The sequence below is a fragment of the Grammomys surdaster genome, unplaced genomic scaffold, assembly GCF_004785775.1.
Source record: "Grammomys surdaster isolate TR1022 unplaced genomic scaffold, NIH_TR_1.0 125669, whole genome shotgun sequence".
Taxonomy (NCBI): Eukaryota; Metazoa; Chordata; class Mammalia; order Rodentia; family Muridae; genus Grammomys; species Grammomys surdaster.
The window spans coordinates 2173168-2196049 of NW_021620506.1; the positions used below are offsets into that span (position 1 = coordinate 2173168).

General features: G+C 44.4%; 1 protein-coding gene and 1 pseudogene across 1 annotated transcript in view; one reads left to right on the forward strand and one right to left on the reverse strand.

Annotated features, from left to right (window-relative positions):
• Window positions 1-882: 882 nt before the first annotated feature.
• Window positions 883-22882, reverse strand: part of Rft1 (RFT1 homolog) — a 37464-nt gene continuing 15464 nt past the window's right edge. The window contains exons 7-13 of the mRNA XM_028787548.1: window positions 16541-16619; window positions 13911-13961; window positions 12914-13044; window positions 11385-11529; window positions 8117-8222; window positions 1848-2097; window positions 883-1368 (exon numbers count right to left, since the gene is read on the reverse strand). Coding sequence (XP_028643381.1) covers window positions 1201-1368; window positions 1848-2097; window positions 8117-8222; window positions 11385-11529; window positions 12914-13044; window positions 13911-13961; window positions 16541-16619 — 930 coding nt within the window. The 3' untranslated portion in view covers window positions 883-1200. The remainder of the gene's footprint in view (window positions 1369-1847; window positions 2098-8116; window positions 8223-11384; window positions 11530-12913; window positions 13045-13910; window positions 13962-16540; window positions 16620-22882) is intronic.
• Window positions 6710-7224, forward strand: LOC114638937 (annotated as a pseudogene).

Genomic DNA, 22882 nt, shown 5'->3' on the forward strand with positions numbered 1-22882 from the left:
GGAGCAGCACACAGGGACAGGAAGCCTGGCTTACAAGGCTTATGAGGTAGCCTGGAGGGCTACCTCTCTGGGCATTCCAATCATGCGCTGGGCTAGAAAACAGTTGTACTGACCAGTACTGGAAACAGTGGGTCAGTTCAGAGGGTCTGACTCTGACTTTGCCATATGCAATGTGCCCTGTTTCATTCTAAAGATAAAAAGAGATAGCTATTGATGTGATCATCATCTGTGCGACTTTCATGGGAAAACTAAAGCAAGCTGGGAAGCAGCCCCCCCCCCCCTTAGGGGACAAAGCAACTCATACCTTCCATCAGAGTTCCCCTCTTTCAAGGGTGGCTAGATCTAAAGCCACCAGGCAGTTTTCATACATTCTACAGTCAAGAAATCCTAAGTAACTCATTCTGGGACATGAGATGCTCTGGGAGATACAGTATGACCATGACAGCAAAGATCCTCCCTGGCACTTCTGGGAAATGAGATCTGCATCTCCTGATTTATCCATGCGTAGGCTGGGGATACAGATACAGCCCAGTAGTAGAGAACCTGTAAGCATGAAGCCCCAGGTTCAATCCCCAGGACTGCAAACGTTATTTCGGAAATGTTTCTCACTGAGTAGCATTTTTCTTCTCTTAAAACTAAAACTACAAGACTGACTCGGGAAAGCCACATTTTTCTAATATTTGGTTTTTCAAGATAGCTCCAGCTGTCCTGAAACTTGGAGATCCGCTTGCCTCTGTCTCTTGAATGCTGAGACTAAAGGTGTGTACTACCACTACCCAGCTGAAAGTCACAATTCTTAGGCCACACTTTGTTCTTGTTTGGTGTGTGTGTAACTTCATGGGCTCCTTACTTCTTTTACAGAAGAAACTAACCATTCTTGTGGCAGGTCAATGGCTACATTGCCTTTTCTTGGCCAAACAATGGTTAAATATTATCATCTAAGAGCGTTTGTTAAAGATGTAACTTCAAAGGTCAATCATACTCCAAGGGAATTAATTCATTAACAAAAAGGGCTTTTGGTCTTCACTTAAAAGGACATTCCTCCTTTAGTTGGAAGCCTTGGACTGGACGATTTCTCCTCTGCAGTCTCGCCTCCAGGGTGATTCTGATTCCACAGCAGGGCTTTCCACACAGCAATGCATGTCCAAGAATTGCTCCAAGCTGGGTCCAGGTACCAAAAGTGTCAAAGCAACATCAAAGTCATGTCATTTTGTCACTGAGTCTGGATCTACCCAACTGAGTTCTGAGAAAGTGGATCAGCTTGGTCTCTGTGAGGAATGCTGTCCCAAGAGTCACTCCTAAGCAGATGGTCCCCACAGCAATGTGTGCCAGCCTAGGCGGCCAGCCCCGCTCACAGCAGAGGAATGCCTGGGGAAAGAAACTAGTGTCATTGCCAGAAAAAGCAGAGAAAGAAGTTATTATCCAGCTTCCTCTTATTTTGAAGGTTTATTTATGTGTATAAACACATGTGTATAAGTGTGCTCTCTGTGTGTGCCCTGTGCCTTTTAAAACCAGAGAAGACACTGGATCCCCTAGAACTGAGTTACAGTTGATTGTGAGTCACCATATAGGTGCAGAGAACTGAACCTGGGTCCTCAGGATTGGCAGTAAGTGCTCTTATTCACTGAGCCATCCCCCCAGCCCTATCATCCAGCTTCTAAGTCAGATATAAGGCACAGGGGTGAGGCGAGGGGTTAATGTAAGTGCTACTCTGCAGGTCTGGAGAAGATGGGAGGAGACAAACACATGATCAACGTGTTTAGACTGGCAGGAAGATGGAGGTCTAGAGGGAAGAACCATGGACAGCCTACAGAAGCAAGTGGTGTGAAGGCTCCTGGGAGTCTTACCTCTGAGACACTAGTAATCCCAGCACTGAAGACGAACACCCCAAGAAGAACTGGTGACAGGCGCAGGCCAGCTAGGGGTCTGTGGGGGCTCTCTTGGAAGTAGTGATGGATGAAGGAAAGGCTCTGTGCGATCCGGATGCCCATGTTAAAGCAGTTGGCCATGATGAAGCCCACACTGCCACACCAACTGGTCAGCAGGTAGGATAAGACTAAAAACGAGGACGACAGTGCCAGCATGGTGAAATTGTACCTGGGAGACAAGCAACGCAGAAAGGTCAGTGTCTTATCCCAAGACAAGAATATTCCACAAAAAGCAGCCATATCAACTCGCAGAAAGATCCCTGGGTTCACATTACTCCAGATGAGTTCCCATAATGCAGTGGTTTTAGTTTTCAGATGTGTTGTGGGCAGGGGTGGGTTTTATGGTTCTTGTGCTAGATTCAACCCAATGCCTTATATAGGCTAAACAGGTTCCTTTTCCTCTGTATGTGTTTTCTTTTTTATGGGCTGTCACTTTGTAATCCATGATGACTCTGAATATCCTGAGAACTAGAATTATAGACCTGAACGGCAATACCTGGCTCAGCTCTTGGCTGGTTGTTGTTTTGTTTTGAGACCAAAAAAAAAAAAAAGTAGCCTAGGCTCACCTCTAACTTATTATATAGCTCAGGCTGGCCTTTAGGAATCTCTCAATCTCTGACTATCTCTGTCTCTCTGTCTCTGTCTGTCTGTCTCCCTCTTTGCATTTGAGGTGCTCAGAATTAAACCAGGCTAAGCAACCTAAGGTTGCACAAGCTAAGCAAGCATTCTTTGCTAAGCAACAGTCAGGCCTTGAACTCATATTCTTCCTGCCTCAGCCTCCCAAGAGCTAAGAGTACAGATGTGTGCTTCCACGCCCAGACATAACCCAGGTTTTTGTAACACTGAATACTATGTAGTTAATATGAAAATGTGACTTTCTCCTGACTCCCTAAGCAGGACACATACAATTCAAAATACTTACACTTCTAAGGAAAATAATTTATTAGGTGATACTTTGAAAATAAAACACAAAACTCCTGTTCAGCTAAAGCCTCCAGTGAATGTGACCTGGGTAATAATGCACACTCTGTAAAGCACTGTGGGGAGCGCTAGGGACATTGGCAAGCAATTAATACACATGGTTCCTATCCTGTAGAGCTTAAAGTTGTTCAGTACAGAAATGAACCAGCACAGGGAGGCTGAGGACCCGCCCAAGGACTAGGGCAACACTCCACCTTTGGTACTGGCTGATTGCTTTGATACCTCATCCTGCTTCTCCTGGGAAATGATGCACCAGGCAGTAGACTCAAAGCACCTCACTCAAAGCAAGTGACAGATTTCCAGAATGAGTTACGAGCTGTGAGCAACGCCTGGACACTCCAGCCTCTTGCAGACTCCTTGGGCTCTCTACATCTCTAGCTCTTTGGAGGTGGAGCCAAATGGTTATGCTACTTTTCTCACTTCTGATTTCAAACACCCATCTTCAGTATTCTGTAAAGGAAAGAACTGCATCTTGGCATCATAAAAATGCTGCCACAGTCCTCAAAAAGGCCATGAGCCATGAACCAAATTCCCCAGCATCTGTATTCTGCCTAATCCACAGCAGATACTTTATAAACATGCAGTTGGTGAGAGAGTTAAATCCTGTAGGTCCCTAAACTGTGTCCACTAAGCTAAAGAACTAAGTAGCCTCTGGGGCCACAACCCAGATTCCTAACATCAGAGGTGATGAGAAAGCAACTGTTCAGTGAGTAATGTGTCCGACCACAGATAAGAGGAAAGCCACTGTGTCCCCAAATGTCAGGTTACAGGCTTTGAGCTGACCAAGGTCATGGCCCTACAAAAACTTGCTTTATCAGAGTTCATGGTAAGGAATGCATATAAGTGTGCGTGCATGTGTACACACACACACACACACACACACACACACACACTCACACTGTACTCCAGCAAAGGAGGTATAATTTCATCCAGGATTTTAGGTAGTGTATTTCCTTCTCAGTAGAAACTCTGTTGTCATGGGCAGTGGATACACAAGAGCTTATATCTCCACACTACTGCTCTGAGGCTCTGAGCTCCAAATCCTCAGATGAAGTGTAATTCTCACCCTTCATTAAGAAAACTTCTCTTTGCAACAAAGACCAATACAGAAAACCATAACCAATCAAGCTGCAGAGCTGTGAAGTTCAGCCCCAACTGATACATCTACAACACAACTCCTGCACCTAAGGCTGAGAGATCATTGCAGAAGAGGGGACAGAGAGACTGTAAGAGACACAGAAACAGGAGGCTCACTGTGCGCTTATTTCCCTAGAGATGTAAGAAGATACACCAACAAATTCTTTTTTTTTTTTTTTTTTGGTTTTTCGAGACAGGGTTTCTCTGTGTAGCCTTGGCTGTCCTAGAACTCACTCTGTAGACCAGGTTAGCCTCAAACTCTCGAACTCAGAAATCCGACTGCCTCTGCCTCCCAAGTGCTGGGATTAAAGGCGTGCGCCACCACCACCTGGCCAACACCAACAAATTCTTAATAACATGGCTGCCTACATCTGACCTGAATAAAGACAATGCCAATGGGCATGTTAAAATGGACAGGAGAAAGCTCAAGAGGCCTCAAACCCACCCAGAGAACTAAATTATAGGCAACCAAGGAAATGCTGAGAATGGGAGAAACAGTCTTCCCTAGGGAAGAGCTCATCAACTGGGTATGTGATACCAAATGGTCAGTCCTGAAAATATACACACACAAGTAACATACAGACTGAGCAGATTCCATTTAAATATGTAAGAACACACACATGCACACACCCCAAGTAAAGAAAGAGAGGCTGTGAGTTTGAAAGAGAGCAAGAGGGGTGGCACACAGCAGGGTTTGTCGGGAGGAAAGGGAATTGTGAAACAATATATTTATATCATAATCTTAAATTTTTGTTTTTTAATTTAAAGGAAAGAACACTACCACCTGTTGCCCAAGTTTCTTCATGATTTTGTCATAAGACTTTCTGTTTTTCTTAAAGATTTCAAATATGTTTAGCATTGCCTCACCTCCCCCACACTAATGCTGAAATTACTGTTAATTAAAATTCCCTTCACAATGTAGATTCTGGCCTGGCATGGTGGTGCACACCTTTAGTTCCAATACTTGAGAGACAGAAGCTGGTGGACCTCTTTGAGTTCAGGGCCAGCAGGTATACATAGCAAGTTCTAGGACAGCCAGAACCACATAGAGAGAAACGGTCTCAGAAAAGAAAGGGGAGTGGGGGAAGGAAGGTGTGGCAGAAGCCACGTGTACACACTGCTACATCTCTCACTTAGTGTGCTTTAGACTATATTTTATTTTTAAATTACTCAATGTTAGAAGCGGTTTTCAAATTGAAATGTGTTATTTCAAAGTTAAACTTAGCCTTTTCTATGCATGGAGGACAGTAGACTCAACACAGTTCCGCAGCTACACTGCTGACTAGCTGAGGTGAAGGTCATGCACTGACAGCTACTGTAAAATGACAGGTTATGACCTACCAAAGACTGGCAAATTCATTCAGTATGCCATACTTTATCTTTAAGACTTTTAAATTCTATTTCTGTTTATCTTGTTTGTTTATCATGTCTGTGTGTATATAAGAGTACACATGTGATGTGTTTCATACGTTGACATCAAAGGCCAACTTGTCACTTCTCTCCTTCAACTATATAAGTCTTGAGGATAGCACTCTAGGATTCAGGCCCCGAGGCAGGCAGCCTTACCCACTGAACCATCCCATCTTACCTGCTCTGAGATGTAGTTCTTTTGAAGAATAAAATAGAAGAGAATAAAAAGAACAAACGTGTCCTGTGCATAAGTGAGACACTTCCTGCTTCATGGACCCTTGCTCCTGTCACATGCTTTTATGTGTGTATTTTATGTTTCATGTTGAACCTGAGACCAGCAGTTTCCACAGCTTCAGATTCAGAATTGCTTGGAGCTGGTAATGAATAGTTTCCCTGGGCTCAAGTCTCCTAAATTCCAATTCTATTGGCCCGGGAGGCGAGCAGAAGACTACCTAAGACAACCGTCTCAGTCTGGGAGTCGAGCAGAAGACTACCTAAGACAACCGTCTCAGTCTGGGCTGGCTAGCATCTTGGCTAGACTCCAGTCACTGTGCAGCAGTCTAAGAGGAAGACAGACAGAGGTTGATCTGAGAAGGGAGAAGGATTCCCTGACTCTGGGCTACTTTTCTTACTTCACTCCTAAGACCAAGACTTTGAAGCCCTCAACGGTACTCAATGTAACAGAGGTAGTACGGAAAGCTTTAGGAAGCAGAAACCAAGGGACAGTGGCTAGGAGGCCACTCACCTTGTGGTTCACAGCGCCCTTCCTGTTCTCTCTCCCTCATCATTTTATCCTTCCCCCCGTCTTTCAGTGACACCTTAAGATACTGCCCTAGTATTTTTGGCATTTAGAATATAAAAAGTGGGTGATGGACTAAAGATATTAAGCTAATTCACATAAGAATAATAAAGGAAATTTAAAATACACATACCTGCTCAAGGACCTACTGACTAACTGTATAGGTATGAGGGGAGAGGATGGTAAAGTATGGTGAAAAAGAAACTCTGATTTTTTAATGACAGTTTATGTTAAAACTACTGGTGAAAGTCCTAGGGCAGGGGTCCCAATCTGAAGCTAAGAGAGAAGAAAAGCTTGTGTTGAAATATATCTGCCTTTGAGCCTTCTTAGGAAAGATGTCGCCCCCGTCACTGAGCTGCCGCAGAGGACTCAGCTGCCTCCCCCTCGAGGCCCCTCACTCCCCGACGCTCTGCCCCCACCTTCTCCCGCAGTTGCCTTCTGCCAAGGAAAAGGAATGTCTGCTATCCAGAACCTCCACTCTTTCGAGCCCTCTGCTGGTGCAAGTGAGGGTGATGACCTGCCTCCTGCTGGCACTGGGGATTATATCCACCTAAGAAGTCCACAGAAAAACGGCAGGAAGACCCTTACAACTGTCCAGGGGATCGCTGATGGTTATGATAAAAAAAAACTTAGTGAAGGAGTTTAAGAAGAAAACTGCCTGCAATAGTACTGCAATTGAGAATCCAGAATATGGAGAAGTAATTCAGCTACAGGATGACCAGCACAAGAACATATGCCAGTTCCTGATAGAGATTGGACTGGCTAAGGACAACCAGCTGAAGGCTCATGGGTTTTAAGTGCTTGTGGCTCTCGGAAGCTTAAGTGAGGATTTCCTTGCAATGAGTAGAATTTCCCTTCTGTCCCTTGTTACAAGTTTAAAAACATCACAGCTTGTATAATGTAATCATTGGGGGGTCCGCTTTTAACTTGGACTAGTGTAACTCCTTCATGCAATAAACTGAAAAGAGCTCCCCCCCCCAAAAAAAAGGAAAGATGTCACAGAATCCCTGAGATCCTTGGAGAACTACAAATCCACTTCTTAGGGACAAGAATTTGCACATATATATGTACACACACACACACACACAATGACTACTGTAGATAGCCACTGTGTGATGACCATAATATGAGGGCCACTGTATTATGGCCACCGTGAGATGACCACAGTTACAGTCATTATGTCATTGACAGTGTGTGATGGCCTCTGCATGATGGCTAGAGTGTCATGGCCACTGTGATGGCCATCATGTAATGGCAATTATAATGACTGTCCCCATTATAAGGATAGATGTATGGGTGACTTGCTTGCCTGCACCAATGTCTGCACACTACATGCATGCATTGCCCAAGGAAGCCAAAGGAGGATGCTATGTCAGATCCCTGGAGTTACAGATGATTGTCAGCTGTCATGTGAGTGCTGAGACTTGAACCTGGGTCTCTTAAACAATAGCCAGTGCTCTTAACCGCTGAGCAAACTCTCTAGCCCCTAAGAAAAGCAATCAAGTATCCCATCTGGAGTTGAGGCCATTCTTAGGGATCTGAGGAGGGAAGCAATGGAAAGGATGACTAGCTTCTCCTAAGGTTGACTACACACATGGACAAACACAACTTTGTCAGGGTGATACCACACCCCATTAAAGGAAGCAGAATACTGGCCTCCTAGCCCCACTGTGGGGAAAGAACACTAGGTAAATCATGCCAGAACCATGGCGATCCTAGGGAGGTCCCACACTAGTGGTCTAGGGTGGCCTCTGAGAAAAGTGTAGACAAATCCATGCGCAGAATGGAAAGAGAAAGATTCACAAGTTACTTAACTTTGGCCAAAGACCATGATTAAAGGTGTACTTTCTAGGTTACCCACCTGTCAACCTCCTCTTTGCTCATGGCAGCAAACGTGAAACACTCGGTCACACCATTGATAGCAAGCAGGAGGACATAGATGCAATAGCAACGCATCAACACAGGACCTACAAGGAAATAATCCAGATTCCAGAGTCAAAATGGGACGTACCATTAGCTCCACCTTGTGTTCAGAGAACAGGGTCATGGGACCTGATGGTAGCAATGGTAGACCACATGGCTACTTGAAGACTGTATCCCACAGTACTGACTATAATACTCAGATAAAATCAAAAGAACAATGAGGCATAACTGCACAGATCTCTTGCTGAACTACTGAAAGCCCAAGTGGCCATAACGCAAAGCTGCAGGCATCTTCAATCAGCACAGAGGTGACACTTGCTAGTTTAGCACTGAAGATACCAGTAGCTCTATGTCTTAAGGGAATGTCAATTGAGCAGGTTGAAAACACCTTTTGGGAGTAGCCCAGGGCCCAGGACCGGCAGGAAACTCCTAGGACAGAACCTTCACAAGTCATAGTGAGAACCAGAGTTCCTGTAGCACTTTTCCTAAATTAAAGTAATATGGTATTACAACAAGCAATGAATTTTTTAAGACTTTGTTGATCGAGACCAGAGGGATGGCTCAGTGAGTAAGGGTGCTTGCTGCCAAGACCCATGACCTAAATTTTATCCCTGTGAATCACATAATGGAAGAAGAGAACTCACTCCTGTAGGCTGTCCTGACTTCCACACACACATATATATATAAACACACATCTGTATACCTACACACACAGATACACACACACACACACACACACACACACACACAAAATAGTAATTTTTAAAAACTACAGACCAAAGACTAGAAGCTTTACTACTACACTGATTCTTCTCTTTTCAGAGGGCTATTATTAAACAGAGATGAACAAGTAGTTTCTCTTCCTCTCACTCTTTCTATCTTTGTTTTTTGATATTGTTGTCATTGTCATTGCTTTGTTTTGAGGACACAGGATCTCATGGAGCCATAGATGACCTCAAACTCTTTATGTAGACAAAGATGATCCTTCTGCTTCTATCTCCCGAGTATTGGTATTTCAAGCACACAGCACCATGCTTCCTGAATGAGCAATTTCTAATAAATAGATCATAGATCATTCAAACTATGACCCAGCAATTCCATCCTAGCTATTTATCCAACAGAAGTGAACGTACATGTTCACAGAATATGTAGTGATTCTATTTATAATCACCTAAACTGGTCAACAATAGAAAAAAGCATAAGCAATCTACAGGCCTTTCTTTCAGAGTAATACTTCTAAGCAAGAATATTTTTTAAAGGGGGCTAGAGAGATGGTTCATGAGTTAAGAGCACTTGCTGTTCTTTCAGAGGACCTAGCTTGGTTCCCAGCATCCACACAGTAGCTTGTAACTGTGTAAAACTCCAATTCTGGTGATCTAGTGCTCCCTTGTACCCCCTAAAGGCACCAGGCATCCATGCAGTGTACATACATACACACGAGCAAAACATTCTTACACGTAAAATCTTAAAAACAAAATTATTCAAAGAAAAGAAAAGATTTCTGGGTATTGTGGTACATGCCTTTAATCTTAACTCAGGGGGCAGAGGCAAGTGGATCTCTTTGAGTTCAGCCTGATCTATACAGTTGAGGTACAGGCATACACACAGAGACACAGACACACAGACACACAACAACAACAACAAAACCAACAAAAACTGATGGAGCTTGGCTGAGGTTAGTGGGAATGCTTGCTTAGCACCTGCAGAGCCCTGAATTCAATTCTTGGCACCTAAATAAACCAATACATGCATATATAGACAAAGTGATAAGGCCAGGCCATGAAGACATGGCACTCTTTTCTGCCTAGTGCAGGAATCCTCTCTAGGCAAAGTCAGGTATTGTGAAATACTTAAGTGATCAGGAAAACTGGTTGGGATGGGCAGGAAGAACAGTGGTGTGAATGTTTCTTGGCACAAGAAATTCATCTGGACACAAGCATTAGTCAGAGAGAGGAGAGAATGATGTAAAAGGGAAACCTAGCAGGCAATGCATGCACAGGCACTGATACCAAGTTTGTTAGGGGGGCATCCTGGTCAACGAAAAGGCAGTAAGCTGGGTGTGGTGGCACATGTCCTAATCATAGCACTTAGGAGGCAGAGGCAATGCAACAATGACTCTTAACTTATATTTCTGGGATTACTCTACCAAACAAGTAGACAGCCCCTCTTAGGCAACATCATGCGGCTGTGTTAAAGGAGAGGCTATTTCTTGGAGATTGCTTTCTAAGGAGGCAGAGCTGGTATAAAAGTTGGATCTCCAGTCTCTGCATGTAAACTTCCTAATGGCTTCCTAACGAAGCCTCCCAGCAGCTGCCTGATGGACATATACTGCTTAAGGCACACACCCCAAGAAGCCACAAACTACACCACAGGCTTCATGGTGGGATTTCCTCAAATTTAACAACCTTTGCTCTGGTATAGAAACATGGTCTTTTTTTCTCCAATACCTACAGGGGCAACTAAAACATGGAAGTATAAAATTGTCCTGACATGGCCCTTTATACTGAGATGGGGCAGCAGAGAATCTTCTAGCTCTTGTCTAGTGATCGGAGAAAGTAAAGACGTCCCTGCTCATCCCAGGATAAAACCTGCAAATGGATGATCAACTTAGAGCTCAGCACATTTTGAAATGGGTGAAAACCCCCAAGGACTAGAAAGTGCAGAGGAAGTCTCAGCAGCCTGGGAACCAAGGACTTCAATGTAGACAGTCCATGTTGTTCTCCTACCAAACCAATAGTCACTAGAGTAAATACACAGTTTTACTTGCCAAGATCAATTTTATTTTAGGCAAAGGACTCTGGGTTATCTTTTCAAGGTTCTGACTCATCACACCCTGAGATCTGCATGGGGTTGACTGTCCTCAGATGTGTTTAGTACCAGGTAGAGACTCACAGCCCACTGTCTGCTTTCCTCCCTCACTTAGAGGAAACACAGGTAAGCACTTGGCAAAATACATTTTAGGCTTGAGAGGAAAGACAACAGCAAGGTGAATTCAGCACTTCAAGTGAGGGTGAAGAACCGATCTCCCTGGTGAAGCCCTGACTGAACCCTGCCTGTGATAGTGAGGAACAGCCCCAAAGCCTCCGCTAGTCAAAAATCCTCCCCATGACACAGAGGTCACTGTGTGCACATGGCCTGAATTTCATGAGACACTCCGATTTCTCTTCAGAAATCAGAACCAATCCCTTACAAAGTATAGCACATACCAGATCCTGAACTAAGCATGGCTCCTCCATAGATGTCTAAAGCCAGCTGAGAATAGGCAAAGCCAAAAACAGTGATGGTCAATCCAGTCACCAAGGCCAGCTTGAGGAGGGACTCCAAAACCACAGCAGCCACAGCAACATCGTCCTGGACCAGGGGAAAGGGGAGGAAGTGAGCTGGGATCCGAGCTGAAGAGTCTCTCATAGGCCAACTTCCTACGTCACTTGACAGCAACTGGAGAGTAAGGTCTGTGCTGCCTTTCTGGAGCCTGTATTTCTTTTTATGGCAATTAGCAAATGAAAGGGAGAAGTAAGTCTCCCCTCCACAGGTGGAAGGGGGAGGCTTAGCTGTCAACACTTGCAACACAGTGCTGCTGAGGAAGGACTTGCTTTATCCTCATATTTTCACCTATACTAGCTAGGTCTGTGCTTCTGACAGATGGCCCGAGAGTCTGTCATTGTCAATGTACACTTAGGGAAATGTCCCTCAGCCCAGAGTGGGAAGCAGATCTTACTTTCAGATACTGGGCATAAATTGTATTTTGTAAAATATCTTCTAAGACATGTAAGAGGTAGACCTAGATTGCTTTTAATTGCAGACTAAGTCAGAGAGGCAGAAGGGAGGCTCCTCAGGTAAGAGTGCTTGCTCTGCAAGCATGAGGGCCTGAGGACCTACATTCAGATCTTCAGCACCCATGTTAAAATTAAATTAAATTAAATTAAAATTTAAAAAGCCCTGCATAGTTTCATGTGCCTGTACCCCCAGCATTGGGGAGTGGAGATGGGCAGACTCCCCAGCTGGCCAGCCAGCTTAAGCAAAATGGTGACTTCTGGTTCAGTGAGAGACCCAATCTCAAGGCACAAAGCAAAGAAAATACAAAAGACATCTGAGGTCTTTTCTGGTCTCTATATGTGCATGCATGACACCTGAGCCTACATATACTCATGTGTATGCATCTCATACATGGTAAATTAATAAAATAATAAAAGTGAAAAAGCTTTTGTAAATAAGTCAAATTTTCAGTGGTTACAGGGCTGGGATCTGGTTCAGTCGGGAGAGTGCCTGTCTAGCATGCACAAGACTGAGTTTGCTCCCTCACACTGAGTTTGCTCCCTCACACTGCACAGGCCGCCCATGGTGACACATTTTGAAATCCCAGCACTCACGAGGTTGAAGCAGGAGGCTCAAAAGTTCAAAGCCATCTATGACTACATAAGACCCAATCTTAAGAAACCAAACAACAAAAACCCAAGGACTAATTAATTAAACAAAGAGTAAGGTCACCCAAGGTGACAAGGGACACCAGGAGCTCTGGGTCATACTCACAGCAGACCTGTCAGAAGAAAAACACCACTGCTTAGGAAGTGGAGGCAGGAGGATCAGCACTTCAAGGATTAACCTTGGCTATGATCTCAAAGCCAGGCAGGGAAACAAGACTCTGACCCAAGCAACAAAGCAGCACAGGAGAACAGAGGAGGAGATCAAAAGGAAGTGCCAGGTCACCTGAGAGCTGACATGAGAACTGACTTACCTGTTTCTGAAGCGAGGCGTCCTTCTCCCTCTCTAGCACTTTAGCAAAGAATATATAAAAACTCTCCTCTATTGGCTGGAAGATTAGCCTGGCCACAAGGGAGCCAAGGTTATTCACTATATCATATATACCTACAAAGCAAAACGGAAGAAATTATAGGCATGGTGGTTCTTAATTTTCACAGCACTATGTGAAAATTATTTTTCTAATTTAATATTTAAATTTTTAAGTCTTTTTTTTTTCTTTTGGATACAGGGTCTCATGTAGCCCAGGCTAGCCTTGAACTCTCTATGTAACCAGAAAAAAATTTGAACTTCTGACCCCTACTTACACCTCTCAAATGCTGAGGTAATAGGTGTGCACCACACACCTGCTTTCCGTGGTGCTGGGGGCTGAACTCGGCTTTGTGTATGCCAGGCAAACACTATTAACCAAGCTGCTGCCCCAGCCAAGTTTATAAAATTTGAGAAAAACTATACATTGACATGTGGTTGAAGAAATGGTAGATCTATGTACCAAATGATAGCATCTTGCAAAACCTATACAACATTACAACCACTACCCTGCCATTAATACAGTCAAGACAGAGGCGTTTTTATCATTAGCCCTTTAAAATATGTCATCAATGTGAAACTGACTGTTATCAGTGTGATCTGATGCTTCCTTCTAGACTTCCTCCTCTTTTTTCTCCTTTTTGGTTACTTTTAATTTGCATGACTCTGGTATCACTTGAAAAATAAATATAAAACAAACCCTGAGGGATTTATCCGAGCACACTAACTGGGAACAGATCTTTAGGACCATGAAGATGAGCCACTGTCTTTCCTTCTAGAGCCCTGCCCCTCAGAATGGGTACCAGAGATCTGCAGGAAGCAGATAGAGAAGGGAGGGGCCCAACAAGACTTCCACTCAAGTTACTCGACGGGATACCACCAAAGACCTAGTGCTTCTTAATGGTGTTCACCTGTAATTAAAACACTACAGACTTACATCTTACCCTGATCGCCAAAGTTTAATACATTCAAAAATGTCATCACGTATCGCTCGCCTATAATAGAAAAGCAAAGTAATCAGCATTTCAAACGCAGCATTCATTTTTTTTCTTTTCTTTTCTCTGTGATCTGTCAATATTTTCAGTTGGTAAATATCCCCTACCCCCACTGTCTGTTTTGTTTGTTTGCTTGTTTTAGTTAAAAAATGGACTTGAACTTAAGAACCTCCTGCCATACCTTCTTGGGTGCTGAGCTTACAGGTGTGTGTCACCATGTTTGGCTCCTGCTGACAAATTCTCTCAGAGAAACATCAGATAACCAATTAAAGATTGGTTCAGTGTTCTAACACTGATTTCACAATATCTCACGGCAATAGTTCAGAAAGTGAACAATAGTTCAGAAAGTCTTTATTGACAAATCTTGAAGCCATATTAAAAACAAACAAAAATTATTTCAAAACCACATAGTATTGACAATAAAATAAGGGGAGACTGCTCAACTGTTAAAAGTGAAAATGGATTCCAAGTCTTAAGGGAGGCCAGGTACTCTCTCTGTCTCTGTCTCTCTCTTTGTCTCTCTGTCTCTCTGCCTGTCTCTGTCTCCCTCTATCTCTGAAACAGGGTTTCTCTGTGTTTCCTGGAACTCACTCTGTAGACCAGGCAGGCCTGAAGCTCAGAGATCTACCTGCCTCTGCCTCTTGAGTGCTGAGATTAAAGGTGTGTGCCACCATGCCTGGCTTGAATTTTCTTTTCCACAAATGAAACACCCTGGCCATGACAGAGACAGCACCAAACAGCAGCTACAGCCCAGCAAGTTCTCCCCTCCTGGGAACTCAAAAAGAAATCACTACAAGGCCAGGTTCCCTCTTCTCTCAAGACTCCTCTCTCTGACCTGTCTCCCTGTAAAGACAACTGTGAAAGGGACTTCTCAGGTTGTATTTCTGTGCTATTCTGACCCTCTAACTTCAAACAGTTCCAGGTTTAGTAAATACAGCCAGCCTCCATATCTGAGGGTTTGTGATTCTAATGATTCAACTAACCATAAATCAAAAACAATCTAAAAAGTGCATTTGAACTGAACATGACTTTACTTGTATGGATGCTTTTATTAATAATAACAATTATAATTCCCTAAATAAATAGTATAACAATAGATTTGCATAGCACTTGCATTGCACTAGGTACAATTAAAACATAAAAGAAGGGTATGTCTAAGTTATATACAAAAAACACACCATTTTACACAAAAGACTTGAGCACCTTAGACTTTAAAATATCTAGGATTGGTCTAAGAACCAAAACCTGATACCAAGGGATAACTGTATAATCCCCTGTCAATCCCTGAGTTCGCATCTTCAAATAGTTCATTAATATTTGCAAAAAATCTAGGTTCCTTAATTCTGCACTGGAGGCCTTTTATATACTAACTCCCAGCTTTCTTTTTGGCCTCCTTTCTTCAGCTTCACCCCGCCACACTGTCATCCTGGGTTCGGTCTGTACCTGACTGGAGCATCCTCACCATCTATAATGGGTTTTTTCAGGCCACTCCCAGTTTTCTGGTAGGACAACAGGCTCTCTTCCACATGCTGAGCACTCCCTCGGGCAGGAGACCCCTCAGATGTCCACATCTGTTTCCTCTTTGGCTTCTTAACAGAACTCTCAGAAACGAGGGGCCTCTAGGAACCTGTGCTGAGTTAAATCTCCAAGCACAGCCCACAGCCATGTACCAGCTAAGTACCTCACAGCAGTGGCTTTGGCAAGAGAAGCTTCTTGAGACGATGGCCTGTTCGCTGCTTATCTGTCTTTGTTCTCAGCTCCTGACAGTATACAGGCAATGTGAGGCAGAAGGGGAGAGTATATATATTCTCACTACCACAAACAAAACCATTCTTAAGATGGCTGAAAAATGTATAAAAAGTTAGGATATAATAATGAAATTATGTTTTTCTCTAATTTTCAAATTTTCTGTCACATATAATATGTTTATAATAAGTGTATTAAATTATCCAGTATGGGCTTTTCCAGTTAGGTTTGCTGCAGCTTAGGTGTGAAGTGCTTCTCCAAGTCCCATGTGTTTTAGCTTTGAGCCAAGCCCCTGGTCCTACTGGAACCCTCAGGAGATAGGGCCTAGAGGGAGAAAGCTAGGTCACAGGAGCATACTGTTGAAGGAGATATTAAAACTCTGCTCGCTCTCTCTCTCTCTTCCCCCCCCCTCTCCCTCTGTTTCCCAATAGCCTCTTCTGCCATACACTAGCACCTTGACATACTGTGTTACCTTGGCAACAAAACTAAGTAACCATGGGCTAAAACTGTGGGCCATGCTTGATTACCTCAAGTATTCTGCCACAGTAACAAAAAGCTGACTTGGATTTCAATTCTACAACCCTAAACAGAGGGAGAGAATATCTTCTGTAAGGCTGTGGAGAGAAATCTAAAGTAGACAATTGAAGTAAAACATAAAGCTAAATAAATATTGGTTCTCTATTTTATTTAAAAGAAAAGAAAGCAAGCACATCTCTAAGAGTCCTCTGCCGGGGGCCCCAGACAAGTGCTCTAGTGTCAGCAGTGGTCCCATGGAATCCTTTTGCATCTTCTATGATCTCCCGACTGCTCACGTGAACTTTTACTTTACTCACCTTCTGTCAAAATCTGTTTCAAGAATGACTGTTTGAAAAAGCTCCAAGTCAATCTAGCCTCCTTCCAATTGACAAATGCCTAAAAGAAAAACAAAGCATGAAACAAAATCTCTAGCATTTCAAATCTAAGCCTGAGAGGCCCATAAGGCCCCAACTTGAATAGTTCCCACTGAATCCTCAATCAGTGCTAAGAACACAGAAGACATCCAAAAATACCAGGAAATTTATATAACAGCTAAAATTTGAAGCTTGAATATTTCCTAAGGCCATGTGTTGAAAGCCTGGTCCTCAGTGTGACCTGATTAGAAGGTGGCAGAGCCTTGTAGTGGCACCCAGTAAGAAGGGCTTAGGCCACTAAGGGTGTGCTTTGAAGGGCACTGTGTGACCCAGGCTCCTTCCCTCCTTTCCCTTCCCAGTCAGGAGGGAAACTGTTTTGCTCAGCATGCACTTCTGCCACAGTGTGCTACCCTGACAAGGGCCCCAGAGCATCAGGACCAACTGACCGTGGATGGAAACTCCCAGATCCCAACTCTTGGGCCTTCCTATCCAATTCACCTAATGTACACATGCCCAAAGGTTCCTTTTCCATATGATTCTAGTTCCTGTTGGGTTGATAATCAATATTAGCCATTACACTATGTAACCCAGGCTGGTTTTATTTATGACCCTCCTACCTTGGCCTACTGAGATTATAAATATGCAATATCATACTTAGCTAATTAAAACATATAGTGAAAATTTTTGCTCTCTTCAAAAACATAGAAATGTTATAGGAATATGTTTTTGTTTTAATCCCAGGCATGGGATATGGGGCTGCTTTAGATTGTCCATAGCAGCAGACTATGATTTGTCTCGTGCTCTGGCAGGGGTATGATTTTGCCAGCTGTAGATAGTTTCTGCCAGTATATGACATTTGGCATGCTGAAGACCCTTGAGAGAGTATAAAAATGCTAGATCCCCGAGAGGGGCAAGGCAGCTGCTGCTGTTCCTGCTGCTGCTGTTCCTGCTGCTGCTGTTCCTGCTGCTGCTGGCTGGTGATATCCTAACAAATATCACACTTGTCCCAAAGACCTTGACACCCCTAGTCATCAGGAGACAGTCTAACAATACTGATGCTCCCTTCCCCTTCTAGCCTTCTTTCTCTCCTACGGTAGAAAGGGTGACAGAAATAGGAACCTATAAAGTAGCTAAAAGTCTGGCTAAAACAAAACAAAATGCTGTGTGTGTGTGTGTGTGTGTGTGTGTATAATACAGGCGGGTGGGTATGCATGCCACAGTACGTGTGTGGTAGTCAGGGGTCACCTTTGTGGAGTCAATTTTCTCCTCTTATGTTTACACAGATTTCAGGGTTTGAATTCAGGTTACCAAGTTTGTTTGGCAAGAGAAACTTTATCAACTGAGTCACTTCATTTGCTAAGGATGACTTTGAACACTCTATCCTCTTGCCTCCAGTTCCCAAGTGCTAGGATCACAGTCCTACACCACCACACCTGGTCCATATGATGTTGGAAATTGAAACCAGGCAAAAACCTTAACAGATGAGCTATCCCTGTTGTTACTTTTAAGGTAGGGTCTTGTGTGGCACATGTTGCCTTGAGCTCAGTATGTAGCTAAGCTGATGATGACTCTGAACTCCTGATTATTTCAAAATGCTCTACAGTCACACGCAGCTCAGGCTAGACTAGAACACCTCTGAGAAAGCAGGGCTCCTCTCAGCCCTGATTCCTCTTCCCTTTTCTTATAGACAAGAATGCAGGCCTGAGTCCTCCCAGACTGCACTGCCGGCAGGGAGTCAGTGAGCTCTGAGCAGGTGCCAAGGCATCTCTAGTCCTGAAGTAAGCCTTCCCCAGGCAGAAAGAATTGAGTCACACGTGTTTTAACACTGCACAACCATCACTTTTCTCTAGAACAAAGCTGCCAGATATCACCACAAGAGGGCACTGTGGACCACTAATCCTCAGACAGATTCTGCCCACGGGCAGCTCTGGGGAAGCAAGGGAAGGCATAGACCTTTCGCATCACCCCTGTCCTGGCACAGTGCTGTCCTCTGAGGAATCTGTGCTGAAGCTCCTGTGCTGTTTTCAGAGGAAACGAAAAGTGGAAGTTTGCCCACGGGGCTCTTGGGTTTTGTGTGTGTGTGTGTGTGTGTGTGTGTGTGCGCGCGCGCGCGTGTATGTGTCCTACCAAGACAGTCTCACTTAGATAGCCTAGGCTGGCCTCAAAAACTTGCAGGCATCCTTCCTTCCTCCTCACACTCTCATTGCTGGGCTTAGAGGTCTGAGCCAGTGGTCCAGACTCCACTATTCTCTGATTGAAGTCTGCCTGCCTGCCTGCCTGCCTGCCTGCCAATAAGTAGTAAATGTGTTTGGGCAAATAATTCAGCTTTCAAAAGAGAAAACCCTTGGGAGAGTGACTCTAATCTGGAAGCTTATAATCAAGGACTTCCTCTCCTAATGCTTCAGTGTTGATGGCCTGTGGTTCAGAAGGAATGGCCACTACAGCTGAAGTGTTCATTAAGGACACGTTTGCAGGAAGTCCACTCTCAGGCTCTGGTTCTCAGGCCACTGAGGGGTAGAAGAAGTGAATCTGGGGACTTGTACCCTTCTATTCAGAAGGGATCTTGCTGGGGTGGTGAAGGACACTAGTTAACAACACTGGGTTGGTTCGACTGCACTCTGTTCCTAGGCAGCATTCTAAAGCCTTGCTGTGCTAATGGACACACTGAGGCTTGGGAGGTGAAAGGTGATGAGCAGTAACTAGGAAAGGCCGAGAATGAGACCCAGGCTCATCCTGCTGAGTCACCGTTGCCTTCCCAAACTCCTGTGACTCAGGATGATCAGCTGTGTGCCTCCCACACTGATAAGTCACTGGGAAGCAGAGGCCACAGCCCATCACCTCCATCACGCGTACTGTACTCCCCTTCCCCCTTCCTCTTCCTACCCGAGTCCTTACAGGCCACTGACGGCCCCAGACTTGCCCAGGCTCCCATTTTCACCCACCTCACGACCATCCTTACCACTTCGTACCTGGAATACTGCCAGAGCTTCCCACAGAGATGCCTCACTTACAGCTTGTCTAGTGTGTCCTTTCACTGTAGGTGTAGGCTTTTGCATCAGGCTTTAAGTCTAGGGCTTAAACTGCTTAGCTCAAGGGCCATAGGCAGATAATTAACTTTACTAAGTCTTGATTTTGTCATCTGTAAAATGAGATTAAGTTCTACCTCACATTCAAGGTCAGCTAGGCATGGTGACACATGCCTATAGTAAGAGCACTCAAACTCCGAGGCAGGAGGGACTAAGAGCGTAAGGCCAGCTACATAGTGAGACCCTGTCTCAAAAGAGAGAAACAAGTCCTATTTGATGGAGCTGGTAGGGGACTGAATAAGAGAAAAACAAGATACCATGAAGCTCCTATAACATGGCACCATTAAAAAAAAAAAACCCTTCAGATGTGTGTGGTAGCCTAGGCCTGTAACCCAGCACTCAGGAAGTAGGGACAAGAGACTCACAAGTTCAAGAACATCCTCAGCTACATAGTTAGAGGCTAATTTGAGTTACCTTAGACCCTGTTAGATTCTGGGAGAAGGAGAACCATTGTCTGCAATCATATGCCCACCTGGCTCCAAAGATAACTCCAAACCCACGGCTACACAGAAGCCCCTGCTAAACTCAGTGGGTCACAAAATAAAACGAAGCTATGGAGTTCACCACAGCAAGCATGTCTTCAGCCTGAGTTCATGCTGAATTGCTGTGTGGAGCGACTTGATACACTCAGCCAACCTCACCACATCGTTTAGTGTCCTCGGAGCAGATGCCCAGGGTAGACGAAACATTCAGGGTTGGGATTGAGAATGTGGCTGTTTGGGTCATGAAATGAGAAAGAAGTCTGTAGGGAACGGCAAGTGGACAAGGGTAGCAGGAACCTGGGAGAGGGTCATTTTTCAGTAAAGTATAATACCTGTACAAAGTTGTTGAAGAGCAAATTTAATTTTAAAAAATTAAAAATAGCAAGTCTTTTTCCATTCTAAAACCAAACTACCTTTAAGTTTCACTGCCCCCAACAAGGTGGCACTGCACTCTGCTGAAGACACTGCCACTTGCCGAGAGTCCACATGCCAAGTCCACCTCCCTTCATAGCCTCCATCCACTCTTCCCTCACTCTCCCTGTCTGGTCTACTCAATCCCCCCAATTATCCCCAGATTTCAATCTCAACCCAAGGGGGAAACAGAACAGGCCTGAGCCTATCTTTTCTCTTCCTGTGGTTCTGTTTATCACCACACATTCCCAGTTCACTTCTGCCCAACCACGGTAAGCTCTAGCTCAAAAGCAGCTTCCTTCAGGAAGCATTCCTGAAAGCGCCCAGATAGAATTGTCCATCCACCCCGATCATCCTCTCTGATGGCACTAAACGCAGTCATGCAGCATGGTTGGCTGAGTGTATCGGATCTTTCAACCACAGTGCTGCCATCATGGAGTCATGCTGACCACATGCTTGCTGTGTAGAAGTCTGCCCCTTTACTTAAATATTTCAAGTTATTCAGACATGCCAAAGAATATAAAAAGTAGTCATCATTTGAGGTACCATTAGTTTATTATAAATCCAAATGAATACCTATAAAAAACGGAATTCTAGAAGACCTTAATGTTTGGTCCAGTGACTGTGAGCAGTTTTACAGAGGAGCCTGGTGCAGAAAGCTGCTCCAAGGAGACATGCAGGTATGCTGCTCATGGGAGAGCTGAATACAGACTATTCTCCTCTTGTTATCTGTTTTGTTGTCATTTGGGGGGGCAGAGACTCACTATTCAGACCAGTCTGGTCTTGAACTTACGGAGATCTACCTGCCTCCCAAATGTGGGGATTAAATGCACACACCACTGAACCTGGCTGAAGACCCCTTCCTCTCTTTATCCCTTCAGAAATAACAAGCCTGAGTAATTTTTCTACCTGGAACTTCCCAATCTTCCCAAGTAAAGAAAAAACTAGCATGGGCAATAATTCTTTTGGAAGACTGGTTAACCACATCTACCTAATATGGTCCACAGAAAGCAATTACAAGGAAGTGGATCCAAAACAAGCTGTCTGGTTTGGGGTTAAGTTACTGAATTCCTGAGTGCTAGGCCTCGCATCTGTAAAATGGAAACAATGGCAGAGTCTTACAAATATTAGCTATATCCTCCGACTTTTTTCCTGTTTTTAAACTTGGGCAGAGTCTCTCAGCTGCTCCAGCAGTCCCAAACTCCCCATACAGCCCAGGAACTCCGGGAACTCTTATCCTTCTACCTCAACTTCTTGAGTAGCTGGGCTTACAGGTCTATGCCATCACCCTTCCCTTAAATGGTCTTTTTTAAAGTATAACAGCTTCCCAGAGCTCCTGAAGTCTTCACAGGAACCGCATGAGTTGCAGAAACCAACAGTTTCACTTTAAAAATAAGGACTCTGGCCGGGCAGTGGTGGCACACGACTTTAATCCCAGCACTTGGGAGGCAGAGGCAGGTGAATTTCTGAGTTCGAGGCCAGCCTGGTCTACAGAGTGAGTTCCAGGACAGCCAGGGCTATACAGAGAAACCCTGTCTCGAAAAACCAAACAAACAAAAATAAAATACAATAAAATAAAATAAAATAAAAATAAGGACTCTGTAGTTGCCGTTTATAGTCCCAATCACCTGGGACGATGAGACAAGACTATCTGAGCCCAAGAGGTAGCACTAGCCAGGCAAAAGAACAAGAAAACACACACACACACACACACACACATACACACACAAACAAAACCAAACCAAAAAAAAAGCCAGAGTCTGCAGGCTTCAGACCTATCCCTGTTGCCTCCCAAGTCAGCAGGAAACTCTCTGAACCCTAGAAATGTCCCTTCCTGGATGTCTGCAACCTGAGTCACACCAAGCATGGAGTCAGCCATTTCAGGACTGCAGCATCTGTTCCAATGATACAGGTGCAGATACTTTAAGTGTGAGCTACTGGTTAAACTGTAAAGCGCTCACACCACTGTCAACGGTGTTACCCTTGCTTCAGATGGTGACACTGACTTGTGCCAGTCCAGTGTTAAGCCTGTGCAGTCCAGTGTTAAGCCTGTGCAGTCCAGTGTTAAGCCTGTGCAGTCCAGTGTTAAGCCTGTGCAATCCAGTGTTAAGCCTGTACAGTCCAGTGTTAAGCCTGTGCAGTCCAGTGTTAAGCCTGTGCAGTCCAGTGTTAAGCCTGTACAGTCCAGTGCTAAGCCTGTGCAGTCCAGTGCTAAGCCTGTGCAGTCCAGTGTTAAGCCTGTGCAGTCCAGTGTTAAGCCTGTGCAGTCCAGTGCTAAGCCTGTACAGTCCAGTGTTAAGCCTGTG